General features: G+C 47.5%; 1 protein-coding gene across 1 annotated transcript in view; it reads left to right on the top strand.

Moving 5' to 3' along the window:
• Positions 1-298: 298 nt before the first annotated feature.
• CCDC85C (coiled-coil domain containing 85C) overlaps positions 299-12,379 on the top strand; it is a gene marked incomplete at both ends in the record, with an annotated part of 111,057 nt that continues 98,976 nt past the window's right edge. The window contains one exon of the mRNA XM_082316919.1: positions 299-1,010. Coding sequence (XP_082173045.1) covers positions 299-1,010 — 712 coding nt within the window. The remainder of the gene's footprint in view (positions 1,011-12,379) is intronic.

The raw sequence follows: 12,379 nt of genomic DNA on the forward strand, positions 1-12,379 counted from the left end.
GCGCTTGGCTCCCGGCTCCCTGCCGCCCCCGGCCCCCTTGGGGGGGCGCCTTTTTTTCCCCCCACCCCCCACCCCGGGTTGTTTTTTTTTTTTTATTATTATTATGGGGTCTGTGGGGGAGCTGATCTTCCAGTCCGGCGTTGCTCTTCTTCCTTGTCCAGCGGTCTGCGGAGAACTATAATATTTCTTCCCCGAGATGCTGCAGTGAATTTGAGTCCCAGGAAATCAGGCAAACAAAATAATCCGAATAACCCGGACCATTTGTTACCGTGTGTGAACAAACGCTGCCTAGGCACAGATGATGGCAAAAAATTCCCTGGAAGGGTCTAAAGAAGACCTGAGCAAAATTTCGGAAGAGGAGATGCTGAGGTGGAGCAAGGAGGAGCTGGTGAAAAGACTGAGGAAAGTGGAGAACGAGAAGATGAACTTAATGGTGGAACACGGCAACTTGATGAAGGACGTGAACCGGCGGCTGCAGCTCCACCTGCACGAGATCCGCGGGCTGAAGGAGGTGAACCAGAAGTTGCAGGACGACAACCAGGAGCTGAGGGAGCTCTGCTGCTTCTTGGACGACGACCGGCAGAAAGGCAAGAAGCTGTCGAGGGAATGGCAGCGCTTCGGGAGGCACACGGCCAGCGTGATGTGGAAGGAGGTGGGCATGTACCAGCAGAAGCTGAAGGACCTGGAGGCGAGGCAGGAGACCCTCCTGCGGGAGAACGTGGAGCTGAAGGAGATGGTGCTCATGCTGGACGAGGAGCGGAGCGGGGCCGGCTCACGGAGCTCCATCGACAGCCAGGCCAGCCTGACCAACCTCAACGGCGGCTCGGCCACCAGGGACGTGGGGGACGGGAGCAGCACCTCCAGCACGGGCAGCGCGGGCAGCCCCGACCACCATCACCACCACCTCCATCACCACAAGGCCGGCGACAGCAAGGCCGGGGCCATGCGGAGGTCCATGGATGACCTGTCCGCGCCCCTTCACCACCGGAGCATCCCCAACGGCCTCAACGGTGAGCCTCTCCCCGCTCCCCGCGCCCTGGCAGGCCCGCTCCCCTTGGCAGCGGGGTGAGGGGTGCCGGGGCGGGGAGCCCCGCCATCCCCCCGCCCGGCGCCCTGACCGCTTTGGAAGAGCAGCCCGGGGCCGGGGGGGGGGGCTCCTTGGCTGTGTCACCGGTGTCTGGGGCTGAGGGTTGGAGCCTTTTTTATCTGGAGGGTTGGTGGTTTTTTTTGTTTGTTTGTTTGGGGTGTTTTTTGACAAAAACCAGCCCGAGTTTTCAGGGTTAAATAAACACCGGTTTTCCCACCTCTTCCTCCTCTCTCTCTCCCCCCCCTTTAGATATTTTGGTTTACGTTTGGCTTGTCTGTTTGCTAGTTTGATAAGATTGATAAAGAGCCTGCATGAGATTTTGGAAGCATCTGATGAAAGTGCCGGTCTGCCCCAGAGAGCATCACCTGTTAGCTCCGTGGGCTCGCAGGGCAGGCTGGCTCTGGTGTGCTCCGCAGTTTTGGAAAGGTTCCCCCCGGCTCCGCTTCAGAAACAGGAGGTTTGTTTGTAGAGAAGAGATTGCTCTCGAAGGGACGCTGTGCTCACAATTTTGCTCAGCCTAGTCATTAAAGTTAGAAACAAGCTCCACTGTGAAATCGTGCCAAGGCTCCTCTGACAGTTTGTATTCAAGCAAAGTTCCTCCCGTTGTCTAATAGTGATCAGGCATTAAAATAATAATATTGGAATGTCTTTAAAATGGAGATTTTTTCTCTTTTGAAACCGAGAAGACCAAATACTTGACTTCTAGAAGGAGTCGTTTGGCCAAGAGGGTTCAATAGGAATCAAACCAGGCAGCAGTCTAATTAATTGTTGCATATAAGACTCCTTTTAATGTTCTTAATCCTCTTTTCTGACCAGAGAGGACTATTTTCTGGTTGGGGTACCCTTTGCCCTCCTCCAAGCACAGAGATGGGGCTGGAGCCCCAGAGGTTGGCTCCGACGGGTGTCAGCAGTGGATGTATTTACCAGATAATCGTGCCTTCAGCTCCCAGAGCTTTTGGTGGTCGTGGTGGGACCAGGGAGTGCTGGTTCTTTTTTTGGTGATTTATGGCAAGCCCTTATGCCCCAAGAGATCTGAGGGCATGCAGCACCGATCATCCCAGTTCTCAAGTTCATGAATTTGCCATGCGCGGTCCTGTTGTCGCAGCTGTGGGTCTCCGTTCACAGCTGGAGATGTTCCGGCCACCTCGCCCAGTAGACAGGGATTGCTGGTTTCAAGGGTTGATCCAGTCACCAGATGTTGCAGGGTACAGCAAGCATCTTTAAATGTTTGTTGTTTTTTCTCTCTTTCTCTCTCTCCCCCAGTGCTGTGTAAATCGGAAGTATCTGGTTTGTAAATCTGCAGATAGCTTCTGCTCCTGATGTGACTTGACTTTTTCATAAAGCATTGATTGCTCTGCACAGAGGCCCGGAGAGCACTTGGCAGGTATTGAATGTGCTGTTACTGTTTTGGGACAGAAGGGCTTTGCCGTTCTGGTTTGCGAACCTTAGACCGCATCCCTTTTAGGTATCGACAGCTGACTAGGACAAAGCCAGTTGAACTCATTCCTGTTAACCCAGGGCTCTTGTGTGTATGGGACACCACCATGGCCTCATCAGAGCTGTCCCTTAAACCTGGTGTGAGGCACCGTGGGATTCTTCGCAGGGGATTCAACTCATCCCTGTCTGCATAAAGAGGAAAGGCTCTGCTTGCAGAGCTCAGTCCTCATTGCCATCCTCAAAGGCTGTGTGCGGGACGGTGCCCAGCAGCATCATGTGGAGGGGACTGAGCTGAGTCTCATGTCCTAGCCTATGTAGGGTAAGTGTAGGAGGGGTGGTAGAGCATCTGCACGTGCACATGTTTCCATGCATTCCTCTGCACCCTTTCTCCTTCTCCTGTATACAAAGGAGGCATATGGGCTCAAGCATTTCAGATGTGACCTTAGATTTTAGTGACTTCTGGTTTTGGGGTGCCTGTGGAAGACAGTCGCTGTGGGAAGCACTGAAGCTAGCTCTTTGCTTTGAACCTGCGGCTTCATTTCTGAGGGTGGGACAGATATGATCAGCACTTTTAAAGCTAATAATCCTCATAAAGATGCAAACAAACCTGATTTCTCCACTTAGGTAGTGAAGCTGTAAACTGACTTGAATAGTTGTCGTTCTCAGATAGCATCGGTATTCAGCAGGGCCATTTCCCTGACTGTGCCTTTGGAAATGCCTCTCAATACATATGCAAATGCAGAGCTTATCAGGCCTCTTTTTTGACTGACAGCAAGAAGTCTGGGAGGGGAGCTTGCCTGGGACCAAGCAGCATTTGTGTTAAGCCTGTGACAATGTGGAAGAGCAGGGCAGGTGAATGTGGAGAACCAACCCAGGAGCCAAGTGGGTAGTGGAGCTGTCACGGAGCGGCCCTGGCAGCGAGCATCCGTGTCTCCTGGTGCCGGCTCTGCCTTCTGTGCATGCAGCTTAGATCTCAGCCTTTTTATATTCTTTTCCTGATGATCTTTTTCCCCCCTGGGATAAAACAGAAGGGAGGAAGAGGAGAAAGTGTGGCCTTTCATTTTTAGGTTGCAAACTTCCATCTGGTTGGCTGTTGTCACATCTTTAAAACACTGGATAACTAACCAGTGGATAGAGCAGAAGCTGCCCGGCCAGCTCAACTGATATGGCAACGTACAGCCCTCCAGTACCTTCTTACAGAGGGCGGAGGGGGATCTCAAATGGATGCAGGGCAGAATTTAGCATCTGTAGTAAGAACACAGCAGAAGCCTTGGACGCCTGATGGGGGCAAGGCATGGTGAGCTGTTTGCTAGAGCACTTTTGCATACAGAAAAGCTGGGAAGTCCTGAAATGTGCTGCCCCTGCTAGGGGTATCAGTGGGGCTTCGTGTGCTGCTCTGCTTTTCTAGGTATTAAGCAGGATTGCTTCACTTGTTTAGTGCTTTTCTAAAGGAGTCAAGAGTATGGCAGCTGTTAAACACTCCTAGGGAGGTAGCTTTTTAATGAAATCTTAGCGAGCAAAGGTGGATTAAATATTTCTCATTTTCTCTTCAGCAATCCTTTGAAAGTGAGTTGGTAAGCCAGAGCTTGATTTATTGGCCCCAGTGACGCACACCAATGTGAGGTGATGAACTCTATTTTTGTAATGTGAATTCAGTATAAATAGTAGGAGTTTAAAAAACAAAAAACCAAACCAACCTGTGATCCACCTTCCCTTCATTTTTCTGAAGTCTCTTTACTCTCATAAACTGGCTTTTTGGAAGCTGATACCTGGAACCTGATGATTAGTTATCCACTCATGGAAGATAAGGTAATAAGTAAACTGATAGCGTGAAAACGGCTAATATTAGATCACACATGTAATCTTACGCAGCTCTGGATGTTCTGCTGAGAGCCAAGAGGAAGTCTGCTCAGTCTGAAAGTAAATGGTGTTTCCATTCTCCATGTGTGAGCTGGGACCTGGGCTGTGGGACAGGGGCACCTCCAAGCTACGTGATGGGAGCTGGCCACCTGCATCCGTGTTGAGTGACATGCCTCAGTTCCCATAAATCTACCTATGGATCCAGGGCAGAAATCCAGGCACAGTCGCTGTGTTGTGCTTGCGAGTGCTTTGGCTTTCCTTTGTATGCATGGCAGGAGTCTCTGTGTGCGTATGTAGTCTTTCTGCCCATCCAGCTTTAGGCAGCCCCTTTGGGGGTTCTTGCCAGAATAAAACTGAATAATTTAAAAAAAAAAAAAAAAAAAAAAAAGACAGCCACATTGGGTGATATTAACATGGCCTGGGGGAAGGAAAAAGCCTTCAGGTACCATAGGATAAGTCCCAGGACTGTGAGGTATGTGGGAACATTGGGAGGAGTGACTCCCTGAGGCCAGGGCAATGGCTTCCACTGGTTTTAGCCTTATCTAGATCTGACTGGGACAACTGTTTATCCATCTGCAAGCCTGGAGGCATACAGACTCACTAGCTGGTGATGTGCCTGGGACAAAATCCTGTGCATGCAGGCAAAGCTTTCAGGCTTTAGTTCCCCCCCCCCCCCCCCCCCATCAGCTGAATGTTGTTAGAGCTTCTCCTTCACCTCCCACTGAAGCTGTTTGCTCTGCGTTCCCCAAATGGGCATTTGCTTTATTCCAGTTGAGTAAAATGTTAATGCATTTCTTTATCAATATGAACAGTTGGGTTTTTTTTTTGTTTTTTTGTTTTCTGTTTTCTTTTTTTTTTAATTATTAAAAGCATCAACACTTAAAAAGTGGTCAGAGAGGCCCAGAAGAAAGCCGTGGATATGGCAGATAGCCTTTAGTAGCAGAGCCATTAATCTATGGCCTCTTGCTGTTGTCTGCTCCAACGGAAGAAGAATGGTCTCTCCGGGTGAGGGGGTGGGAAGATCTCTGCTTCTATTGATTCCCACTTGTGAATGTCCACATATTTACCTAGAGGGTATGATATATTACAGTTAAAATGGTGGCAAAGAGAAATAGCTGTTCCCTGTGGGTTGGTATTGATTGGACATGCAGCTACCCTGTACTTATTTCTCCTCATCTTCACACATCCTTTAGACCAAAGTCCTTTGTTTTTATTAGTGTATTTATAATCAATATACATATTATTTACTATGATGTATTAATGAGGCCTTTGAGATGAGAAGATACAGGGGCAGAAGCAAAGGGTGAGGTTCATCCCATTTAATTTGAGATGTCTCCAATATAGACTTTAACATCTGCGTCCCCTTGGGCTTCCTTTATTGGCCATGTGGAGAAAGGCACTTTGGTGTCATGATTTATGTCAACTGTGTCTGCTTTAGAGGGAGAGGAGTTGTACGCTCATCCTGCTCTTTCTCTCTGCTGATGGGAAGGCAGTCTGGATGGCTGGTTCATATGCAACCATCTAAAGTCAGGTCAGATCAGTCCTGTTCAAGGTGTTGTGGTGACCCTCGTCCACTCTTCCAGTGCAGCTGTGCTAACCCTGGTGAAAGAGGGGAAATTGCCTTTCTCGGTAGCAGTCAATGTCACGCCTTGCAGTCCCCACACTGCCTGGGCACAGCAGCCTGGCTCAAAGAAAGCCCTGTTCTCTGCGATGGAGACCTCTCAGAGCTCACTGGACCCTGCCACGCTTGAGCAGAGGTTCGGCTACTTGCCCAATTAATATCTATCTTATATCAAGAGCACTTTTCATCCTCTGAACATTGCTTTAACTTTTCTTTTTTTGATACTGCCATATTTAACCTGTCGGTATTTTTGGTGCTGTAGGCTGCTACGTGCAGGTTCCTTGTGATCAAGCCAGGAAAGCTGTCCTGGGCCGGTACGCTAGATGCAAGACTGCTGTGGAAACACCTGTTTCCATCTCTTCTGTAAGTTCAATGAGTTCTGCTAACAGGCTTGTCAATAATGAGGTCTCAGGCACTAAAGGGTACAGCTTGAGTTTCTTGTAGCCAGTAGTCGTTGGCCACTCGTCCAAGGGGCTTCAGTGGAGTGCTCCACTTGAGGCATCTTTGTCGTTTCCTGCTTCTGCCTTCTTGCTGGGGCACTGGCTGCGTGCCAGCCCGCTGGGCTGCCGAACTTCAGGGTAGCTGGTGTCCCTGAAAACAAGGCTCAAGACACTTAAACTAGGTCCTAAAATTGGGCCGTATCTGGAAATATATTCTCCATAGTAGTGCATTCAAATTGGTTTTCCTCTTTCAATTTTCTATAGAGATACCTTGTTCTCAGCTGTCCTGTTGAAGGAAAAAACTTGTATTGATTAAAAGGCAATTTTCTATGGGCCTTTGATGGAATTATCCACTTACACTTGTCAAAAGCAATCAAAATAAGGGGAATAAACTGTGTTGGTTACATGTAAATGATTTGGTCCTCTGGAGGCATTTCATCAAATAAAGCTGAGGATCGAATTAAATGGTGATCTAATTAAGTGGCAGGCATGGGAACCCAAAATGCAGCCTTGGCAGGTGTTACACTCAGTGTGTGTGGAGATGAGGGGCACAAACACTGACACTAATAGTAGTGTTGCATCTGAGAGCTTGAGGGTTAATGCTTTTGTGGGGACGAGGCTGACCACATCCATGCAACCTGGGTGATACTGGAGGCCCACCCTGGGAGGCATTGGGCTTTTTATCTGCCCTGGCATGGCTGTGGCCTTGCTTGCATCTCACGCATAGATATCCATGGCAGAGTCTGCTGATGTTGTCCTCTCAGACTGGCCCTGCAGCATCCTTCTGTATTGGGGCTGCCCTTTGGAGATGCTCTGGGAGCACAAGGATGGACAATGGCTGATCTCACTGGTAGGCAAGATGGAGGTGAGGTGCTTAAACTGGCAAAAAAGTCTGGTATACATCAGAAGGTATGGAGTGAGGCAAATGAAAAAAATTATAAGCCCATTTAACATACACTTAAAACGCTTGGCCACAGGAAGGGTGAAGTCCTTTCCACGCTCACAATCAGGTCTTAATGCATCCCGCTGCAAAACACACAACATTGCTCGCGTGGAAGAGGGAAGGTTTGGGGGCTGCACATCCAGTTTTCCTGCGAATTAGCAGCGACTGGCTGAGTTTGCTTCTGCATTCTGCATTTTTAACCTGACTTTTTGTCTGCCAGCCAGAATTCATCCTGCCCTGTCGCCAAATGTCATCATCCCCTTGTGGTTAACTTGCTGCAATTCATGAAACACTTGGCTGCCATAAACAGTTATGTGCAGAGGTTCCTCCGCACGCGGAGTGGGCAGAAATTCGCAGGCAGCGCTGCTAGGCACTCGCACACGAACATGTCCACCAAGAGAAAGTTGACCCACTTCTGCAAATAGATAACTCCTGGCAGAAAAAGTAACACTGTCTCAGAGAATCTGTCTTTCCCTTGCCTACTGAATTGTGAAGCAAAAAGCAAGCCTGCTCCATCTTCTGAATTAACAGTGAGGTGAGCTCGGTACTTCCCATTGAAATGAGAGTGTAAATCAGCCCTTGATCTGAGGAGGGCTTAAAATGGCCACAATTCATTTGTGATTTTTTTTTTTTTTTTTTTTAATATAATGAGTGCTTTTGTTAGTGGATGAGGTGTGTAGAGTCCAGGACTCAGCTGCTCTTAGGCATTAGGGAACATTTATCACCATGGCAATTGAAGGCTGCTGTACAAGTTATTTTGAACACTTTTCTAGTGACTCATGTCTGGGCCGAGACCATTTATGCCAGGTTACTTTGGTCCCCGTGCATACAGGTATATGGATACTCTTCCCTCCCTTAAATTGCTTCTTGCCTTGCTATTTGCCCCTCTCAGAAAGCTCATTACTTGTACTTACGTCTTACCTCCCCGAGCAGTGGTGGTGCCAAATGTTCACCTTGCTCAGGGACTCTCCTGCAAAGGGTCTTTGTGAAAGATTGTCCTTGCGAAGTAGATTACAGGTTATTTCTCAGTTAGATTTGAGACTGGGGCACTCTGACAGCACTTAATGGAATGCTTTAATATTGCGGCTGTATCGCCGGGCTTAGCAAGTGGCTATAGACCCTCCACTTCCAGGGATCTTGTGGTGAGATTGAAGCCATACTAAATCTGATGTGAATTAGCTCATTGTCTGCATGAGTTTGTCTTACAGGCTTGTAAGATGGGATGTCTCCTGTCTGCCTGGGGTGGCTGTGGTGGGAGAGGGCTGTGCTGTCTGTAGCGGAGGACCCGCAGCAAGTGCTGGGCTTATGGCATCAGGGCTTTGGCCAGCTGTAAACTGCAGTCGTGGGGGTGACACGCTAGCTGTCTTGTGTGGTTGCGTCAACCCCGGCTTGCTGGCAGAATTAGTTCAATCAAACCTGGAGTGCTCTGAAAAGCCCTTCAGATGTTGCTCCGTCCCCCAGCTCCGTGCAGTGATGCTCAAGACTGCATGCTGCTGCTTTTCTCCCATTTCATCCCCAAACTCCTCTGCTGCTGGGGTTGCATTTGCGTGCAGGGGAGTCAGCGGCATTTGGATGTTTGTGGGAGATGGAGGATGTAGTGTGTAGAGCAAATGGATGGAGCAGGGCTCAGGCTGGGAGGCAAGAGGAGATGCTGCTGGTTCAAACTGTTTCCAGAGCAGTAGGATGCTCCAGGGCTGCCTGTGCCTGGGGGGCTGGCAGCCGTGTCCGACCTGCCCCTGCCTTCCCGGGGCAGCGGAATGAGGCCACGTGGTGCTGAGAGCCCCGCGCCGGTGCGGCGGGGAGAGCTGCGCAGCGGGCGCTGCTCTGTCCTCTCGCTGCAGAAGACCCGTGGAGAGGGAAGGAGCAGGCAAAAGGACCACTCAAAGTAGAGCAGTAAAACCAAACCATTATTTCAGAAAAGAAGAAAAAGTAAGCCTTACGTCATTTCCAGTCCCCAAAGCTTAATATTTCTATGGAAACCAATGCGGCAGGAGGCTTGCTGTCAGTCTCTGATCTAGTGGGGTTGACTAGATTTAAAAAATGTTTGGCCTTCCCCACATCTTCCATCCTGGATCATCTGAAGACAGGTTGCTGCGTGTCACAAATGCAGGGTTAAAACCTGCATTCCTGGCTTCTGACTTTCCATTAAGTGCTAGGCAGTCTTTGGAGGGTTGGCATCCATCTTTCATCTGCAGTTTTTTACTTGCTAAGGTACATTTCATTCACTCTATGACACTTATTGAGAATGTCATGGCCTATAAATGCCACTCCTGTGCCACTGTGCTCCTCGAAGGATGGCTGTGACTTTGTATCAGGCCGTGGACCAATTAGTAGTGTGGTACATCTCAGTGCCCAGTGAAGTTACTGCGGGGACGCTGTTGGAGTTGAATGGAGTTAAGCCCTGGACTCTTTACACTTGCTTTGGTCTTTTATGCAAAGGAGATTCATAATGTCTTTAATCTCTACAAAAGGACATAGTCTGGCCTATTTAGGTCATAGTCCGCTTGATTTTTGTGTAGCCAGAGGACTACCCCTGGTTATACACGTGGAGCTATTCACTGTTGTCTTGTCGATGTTTTCACCGTTTTTCCCCCATTTTTGTTTTTAGTAGAATCTACTAGAAACGGCTCCAGGACAATCTACATAAAAAGTCCACTGTTTTATGCTGGAGTAGCATCATCAGATGCTAGCAGAGTATCAGTAATAAAAACCCCCTCATTTTGGTTGATGCTGAATCTTTTTCAGCTCCTAACAAAGGTGTTAAAAAAATCTTATTTTTATGTACAATCTTAAAGGACTTTTGTGATGCACAGTATTCTTTTGTCTTCCTGCTTTCCTTTTCTAATCTCCCTTACTGTGGTTTGCAGTCTCATATTTATATATTTCCCAGCAGCTGAATATAACTTTGATCTATGCTCTGGATCTGCGGAGCTTTTAATCCATTTCCACTGAGTTAAAAGCTTGTTTGCTGTTGAATGTGATATGTAGTTATAGGTTATATGATCTTCACCAGCAGCTCATGCATCGCACAAAGATGGCATATTGTGAAAAACTCTGATAAAATGTCCCCTTGTTCGTTTTCCTGATTGCAACTCAAACCCAGCATGGGAGTAAGTCAATCGTTCGCTCCTGTGCTGGCTGCTGATACACCCGTCCTTTGCTGTTACGTATACCTATGTACTCACTTGCTTTATTTCAATTAGTCATTCATTCCTTTGTGATGTTTATTTTTGAGGCTACAAACCAGCTGAGTTTTTCAGCCAGTGCAGCAGGCTTTCTGTCTTCCAATTCTGATAACATTTGCGGTGTTTTCCCTTTTCATCCTCCTAACTGCTTGTTACAGCTCTTAAAAGATGGGGATCAGTTTTTAAAGCCTGCGCGTTCGTTTCTCTTTGATGTCTTGAAACATGATAATGTACGCCTTGTTTGTGGAGATCTTCTCCTGTGGAGTGGCTGCAGGTTCCACCTCAGGAAAATAATGATTTCTGCAGCTCTGAGTCCTCCAGGCCATGTTGATGTAGCTGCACCAGTGTGACTGTATTCAGCCATCTTCTGAAAGTTGTTCTTTTTGAGGTTTTGGTGTAGCTATTTGCTTTCTGGATTATGAGCAGTTTATTTGGAAGTCTCCCATGCTTGTCTCCTGGCCTCTTGTAAAAATACAGTCCTCTTTTTACAAGGTCAGTTAAAACTGTATTGTTTTAGGTGTAAGCTTTAAAATAACAAAAGAAGGATGGATGGTTTTGCAACTTAAAGCACTGGATCGGGATGCAGATTTGGTGCTCTTTCTCACTGTGACATGACTTTCTGGTGTAGTCTTAGGTAAGTGATGTGATCTGTGGTTCTCATTTTAGTCAACCAGGATAATATATTTCCTTTGTCTTCTCCAAGTTTCTTGTGGTTCATTGGGTCATTTATAACATGCTCATACAGTGCTCCAGAGAATTAGACCCTTCCCTCAGATGGGGCCTCTAACCATTGCTATGATACCAGTGATAACAAACAACACAGGTTTTGAGTTATAATGAGCTAGCAAGGAAGGAGCAGCCTTTATAGTAACTCCAGACATTTCTAATTCCCAGTTTTGGAGTTGCTTCAAGTCCTGTTTCAGCTTTACTGGGACAAAAAGCACTTTACGTGTTGGGGTGCTTCTTTCTGTATTGTATATACTTCTTGGGACCGCAGGATGATGAAGTATGGACAGTCTCCAGCCAACTGTCAAAACCAGAAATTTGTCAAATAATAATTCTTCTCTGAAATGAGAAGACAAGGAGCAAAATGAGTTAAAGAGCAGTGCTTGCCTCTCCACAGCCAGAGACAAGTGCAGAAAGATGCTGCTGCTGTCACAGCAACAGGTTACCTCTATACCTTTCAGAGACTGGGGACAGCATTTTTTGTTATTTTGGCTCATCCTATCTGCATTGCCCAGATGAGTATCATATTATATATGTGTATTTAAAATCCTGTTTATCTGGCAGTTTTGGCTGAGGTGAAGACCACAGCTGTGAAGTGGACGGGTCCTTGTCGCGTTGCTCCCCATGTCACCGCAAAGCAATGGTGTCTGTGCCGTAACTGCTGAAGACACCTTTCCTCTTTCCAATTAAATTCTTTCCTGATCCCTTGATTGCTCTATTTCTGACGTTGATAATTTGGTAACTCCTAACAAGCCCTGACTGAAAAGTCATGAAAATCACTCTTGGGTGTGAACCCAATGTTTCTTAACCACCTTGGGCTTTTATTCCCATTTGCGTAGTGGAATTTGTAGGGCGGATCTATTTGTCAGCGTATCACCGAATCATTAGGAGGGTGACAAGACTGCAGTAACTCTTCCTAGGCAATTATGTATGAAAGGTTGTCAGTATGAGTAGTATGGGAAGTTAAAAGCCTTAATTTTCATTTGGAATTGAAACCCTAATGACTTTCCACTCCCACAGCTCATAAAGACCTTGTTTCAGCCTCAAGTTGACCAAGAAAAAAGGGGGGAGGGGGGGCTC

The sequence above is a fragment of the Platalea leucorodia genome (genome assembly GCF_965183815.1).
Source record: "Platalea leucorodia genome assembly, chromosome: 7".
Classification (NCBI taxonomy): Eukaryota; Metazoa; Chordata; class Aves; order Pelecaniformes; family Threskiornithidae; genus Platalea; species Platalea leucorodia.